General features: G+C 39.8%; 1 protein-coding gene across 4 annotated transcripts; it reads left to right on the top strand.

The window, feature by feature from the left end:
- Window positions 1–1,169: 1,169 nt before the first annotated feature.
- LOC118371579 (secretory carrier-associated membrane protein 4-like) lies at window positions 1,170–5,286 on the top strand. 4 transcript variants are annotated; one of them, XM_035757092.2, is made up of 7 exons: window positions 1,170–1,320; window positions 1,862–1,889; window positions 2,226–2,354; window positions 3,037–3,193; window positions 3,292–3,393; window positions 3,666–3,766; window positions 3,917–5,286. In XM_035757092.2, exons 2-7 carry the CDS (start codon window positions 1,880–1,882, stop codon window positions 3,952–3,954), a joined length of 537 nt encoding a protein of 178 aa, XP_035612985.1. In that variant the 5' UTR covers window positions 1,170–1,320; window positions 1,862–1,879; the 3' UTR covers window positions 3,955–5,286. The 4 variants fall into 4 exon arrangements, with proteins under 4 accessions (XP_035612985.1, XP_035612984.1, XP_035612983.1 ...); XM_035757091.2 differs by having other exon boundaries at window positions 1,171–1,320; window positions 3,344–3,393; window positions 3,735–3,766; XM_035757090.2 differs by having other exon boundaries at window positions 1,171–1,320; window positions 3,344–3,393.
- Window positions 5,287–5,416: the final 130 nt, after the last annotated feature.

Below are 5,416 nucleotides of genomic sequence, written 5' to 3'. Positions count from 1 at the left end.
CATTGTCGCCACCAACTGTATGGGGTGACAAAAGGAAACTCCATACGATTAAGTAGAGTTAACTAAAACAAAACAAAAATAACTTCACAAAAACGAACTTCCACTCCTACAAACTTCAAGAACTCCCTCCCACCAATTTGTCGTAAACAACATTAGCATGAGTAACAATAGTGGAATCTGTTTGATATTGTTTGGCAGAATAAATCACATTATTTAAAAAGGAGTGTATTATGTAATACTCAAGATCAGGGAGGTATCTGCCAATTACTTCACACTGGAAGAAGTTAAGCTACACTAAAGCGACCCTTAAGAAACATGAAGTTTACATAACTAAATATACTTTGAAAAAGTAGTTCACAACATCCAAACTACTTTTTGTGAAAAATGATCACACCTAAATCTGAAATGTCATAGACTACAAATTGCGAAAACAGATCACTCTGGGCTGTGTAATTATCCTATTAAACACTATGTTTCAAGTGAGAATTAGGCAGATCTGATGCTGAAAAGGACAGGAAATTCTTGCCAACTTAACCATATTTTATATTATTTTAGCTAAATAAGTAGTGTGTAGTTCCAATTGTTAGCTACAAATTGGGCCACTATGTAATAACTTTTTTGCTAGCTACTGAAAACACTACAAAGATTTGAATTAAGTTCAACTACCAACAAGCTAAAGCAAAATTAAATGAACTTACTAGTTGAACTACATGTAGTTCACTACTTTTCAGTGATACCCACAGAACACAATTTTCAAATATTTACACATCTATTATCTTCTTAGCTCTTATTGTGGGACTGACTTTGGAAAATGACCACCCCAGTCAGTCAATTGTGTGTTTTAGACATTCATATTGCACTCTACAGCCTGAAATATGGATTGTGCACCCATGAAATGGAGTATCAGCCTACTCAGTGACAGCCACAGAACATAACTATGTGGAGTTTAAACAAATATTAGGACTTTGACTGTGGGATGTCACCGTTACAGTCAGCATATTGTGTGCATTGAACATAATACTGCACTGTACAGCCTGACAAGATAATTAATTGTCATAAAATAGCTGTTCTCTTGTGCGGGACAAGAATCATCCCTCTCTGTAGCATAGATGGCGCTGGCATTGTAGTCACACGTCTCCTGTCTACGCCCTCTATCGTTTACGGGATCTGTAGTTTAACAATCGAAAAATTGTATTCCAATTTGTCTTTCTGTGACCTTTGTAGAACTACCACTCCCTCAATGCATTGCTGATGCTTCCACGGAACTTGAGTCTTAGTTGACGACGCATCCCCAACCGAGCTGGAGTAAACGGTTTTCAGGTAGGTGCTAGAAAAACAAGAAACTACGTTAATATATTTATTTATTTAATATTGAATCTGCTAACAACTATATACCTGTATCAACTCATCAGCTGACCTTTATGTGACAATTCGCTAACAAACCATTATCAAAGATTTGTATAACTATCTGTCCCATCACTGTAACGTTGCTCGCCGTTAGCTAATAGGTGTAGCTATCTAGCTAACATTACTGTAGTCAGGCATTTTATTTCACGTGGGGTCAATTTTTTTTCCGAAAAACATAACTAGCTTTCTTCTGTTTTACAAAGTGGTTAAGGGTAGGCTTATCTTTTAAACGGGGGTTATCATATACAGTCATTGGTTTATCACGAGTTTACTAGAAAATGATCGGTACATCCTAGCATACCCAGATCTCATTTATTGCATGTCAATTTTGTCATTATCTTGATATAATTTTGTTGTTGATTAGATGTGAATCATAGTGCAAGTTCCCATATAAATATTGTTACTTTGAATGTTTGAGATGTAAAGTATGCCAATTATTTGTGTTATGTTGCAGGAAAGGACACAGGATTTCATGATGACAGGTTTGTATCTAAATATTTTGCAATTGATGTCTTTAAGTAAACAATTCAATTATGTTCGTAATGAAACAACATGTACCTGCAACAAGTAATGCATGCTCATGAGATCATAAGTGACACCATTTTTAAAATTAAATTAGCCATGACATACTCTTAGTTCAATTATTGATTGTAGACATAAGGATCAACTAATAACACTGAACACTTTCACTATTGTGCATTACCATTTTGTCATGTTCCTAAGAGTCCTAAAATGTCACCGTATTCAATTTTTTGTTGTGAAACTTCTGCACTGACATCCCGTTCTCCCACATGTAATAATCTGTTTCCTGTTTTCAGAGCGGGTCAACAACTTTCCCCCACTGCCTCAGTTCCTGAGAATCAAGCCCTGCTTTTATCAGAATGTGGAGGAGGAGATCCCAGCCCCGCACCGACAGCTGGTAAGCCGGGTCTACAACCTCTGGATGTGTGAGTTACACCAAAGACATTTGAGTTACATAGTCCTACTGTGGGAACTGGGCAGTAACTTCATTCCAAGCTGAGAGAATGGCTGGGTTTGAGAGTATCAAACCCGCAATGTACACTACATGGCCTAAAGTATGTGGATACATGCTCTTAGAACATCTCATTCCAAAATCATGGGCATTAATATGGAGTTGGTCCCCCTTTTGCTGCTATAACAGCCTCCACTCTTCTGGGAAGGCTTTCTACTAGATGTTGGAACATTGCTGCAGAGAATTGCTTCGATTCAGCAACAAGGCAATAGGGAGGTCAGGCACTGATGTTGGACGATTAGGCCTGGCTCGCAGTCGGCTTTCCAATTCATCCCAAAGTTGTTAGATGGGGTTGAGTTCAGGGCCCTGTGCAGGTTTTTCACACCACTCGCATCAAAACACTACTCCAGACAATGCTTGGCATTGCGCATGGTGATCTTAGGCTTGTGTGCGGCTGCTTGGCCATGGAAACCCATTTCATGAAACAGTAATAGTGCTACATTGTGACTGACTGATCTACAAATAATAATGAGTCATTATTTATGACGACGGGTGATTTATAGATCTTCAGTCAGTCGGCAGTTGCCAGCATTCAGTTTGATGCTCTCGAGCGAGGCCAATTTTACATTTTTCTTCCTGTCTCTCTCATTCTGTAGTGTATTCAGTCACACTGTGTGTGAACGTGGTGTCATGCATAGCTTGGTGGGCTGGAGGGGGAAGTGGAGCCAATTTTGGCCTTTCCCTTCTCTGGCTTCTCCTCTTCAGTCCGTGCAGCTACACCTGCTGGTTTAGACCTCTCTACAAGGCCTTCCGGTAAGGTCCATTCAACAAACATTAATGCGAACATCCATAATTTCGCACTCCAAATACCTTTTCTTAACTGACTCCATATCTCCCTTTCTCTTTCCTAGGGCTGACAGTTCTTTCAACTTAATGTCCTTCTTCTTCATCTTCTTTCTGCAGTGTGTTCTCGCTCTCATTCAGACAGTGGGCTTCTCTGGTTGGGGTGCTTGGTGAGTAGAAATATTTAATCAGTCTGGAAGGCACTGTTTATGACTGGCTGCTATCTGAATGGCTTGTCAATTATTTCACCTCAAGAATATAGAAAAATCTTCACAGCTTAGCAATAAAGATCCTGTAGATTGTCAATCACCTTAATTTTACTCACTGCATTGTGTCATGCTATGATTGGTGAAAAACTCAAGTTTGTAATTCATGCCATTAACAAATACTAACCCCACTGCTCCACCACGGAGGTACCTCTAAAGTGGTTGGATCGCGACAGTGCTGTTTTTCAGAAAAAACGTGGGTTCTGCTGTAGTCATGCTATTCTCGGCTCTGCTCTTCACTCTAGTGACTGTGTTAATGGGACTGATTCTCATCAGGGTGAGTCCAACAAACACACCTGAAAAATGCACAAGCACATGGAAACACACAAGGAAAAATACTCAGCCATTTTGACAATACACTCATTGTAGGCAGATAAAGAGAATAAACTTGCATGACTGGTTGGTTTGTCTGCTCTGTTCCCATCAGGTTCACAGGCTGTACCGTGGTGGAGGGGGCAGCTTTGAGCGTGCACAGGAAGAGTGGACCACTGGACTCTGGAAGAGCGCTCCCGTGAGAGAGGCCGGCTTCAATGCTGTCACTGAAACTGGCCCAAGCCTTCCCCAATACCCTGCTGATGTGCCAAGCTACCCTGACAATGGCCCCTGGTGATACCCTAAGTGGACTCTAGATGGAGACAGAGCACTTTCTCCATGGCAGGCAGGCTGGATGAACACTTGTCCAGCACACCATACTAGTACAATCTCACTTAACAATATGAAATGCAGAGCTGGAATTTTAAGAGAATCAGCTGATTTTATTCAGCAGTACTTTAAGATTGATAGAGGCTACAATTATACTGTTTATCTTTTGAGGGAAAAGCATATCATCCTTATTGTTGAAAAGATTTGATGGATATTCAAAATATGATCCATTCCATTGCACCTGTTTACATTTAGTATGTTCCACAATATGAATCTGATCCTTCAAGTAAAAAGGTATCTTCTAAAATGGTTCATGTACCGTAGATACAATGAGACTAAGAAAATTGCTACGTCAAAGGCTTGTGCCTTATCTTTAAAATATGAGACAAAAGAAGCAAGGTGATTCCAAAGTTGTCTTTGGATTCATTTTGGCAGCCATATTCAGTGATCAATTCTTGCCAATTCAAGTTATGACTGTACTCCATGAAATCAACTTAGCTTTGATGCTACTGGACATGAATGAAGGATCAGGGTTCTCCTCTTGTAGCTGGAGATATGAGAGTTTATATAGTGCATGATTTTTATTTATCACTGCACCAAGTGTTTCTGGTTTATACCTTCTTGATCTGCTTTTGCCTTGTTTCTGAAAACTAAACCCGCCTTAATCGTACTTGCATGTAGAAAATGGTTTGCCTGACTGTCGCCTTAAGTACTGCTACATGTTTCAGTGTAACTGAGCCAATGAGACATTTGCCACTGTATTGCTTGAAGACTTCTCCAAGGAATACTGTATCCTTCTCATTCAACCAGAGCCTTTTTCTCCCCCTCACTCATCCTGGGTGGTGCACTGAGCTATTTTTTTCTTGTTTGCTTTTGGTGGTCAGTGCCCTGTTGTGGCAGCACTCTTTAATGCTGCATCACAACTCATTCTAGACTGGAGCCTTGTTTACAATAGGTCTGGGAGAGCAGCAGCCACTGAGTATACAACTGATATATATTTCATATTCAAGTGTCCCTCTCCAAGGTAAACTGCCATGAGGTTTATGCAGATTTTTTTTTTAGCTTGTCTAATGCTTGTCATACTGAGAATATATTCTTAAATGCATCAAATGTGTTGCTGCAGTGACAAACCTAAAAAATATATTTCAGACCTGACTGTGGTGTTATTCAGCTTTTTCATCGACAATTATCATGTTTTAGTGTATCCTTTCCAATAATATACAGTACAAAACTCCATACCCATACATGACAATGGCTGGCTGGGACAACAGCCCACCATATTTGT

Source organism: Oncorhynchus keta, chromosome 26, assembly GCF_023373465.1.
Source record: "Oncorhynchus keta strain PuntledgeMale-10-30-2019 chromosome 26, Oket_V2, whole genome shotgun sequence".
Classification (NCBI taxonomy): Eukaryota; Metazoa; Chordata; class Actinopteri; order Salmoniformes; family Salmonidae; genus Oncorhynchus; species Oncorhynchus keta.
This window is presented reverse-complemented; position numbering and strand designations above follow the sequence as displayed.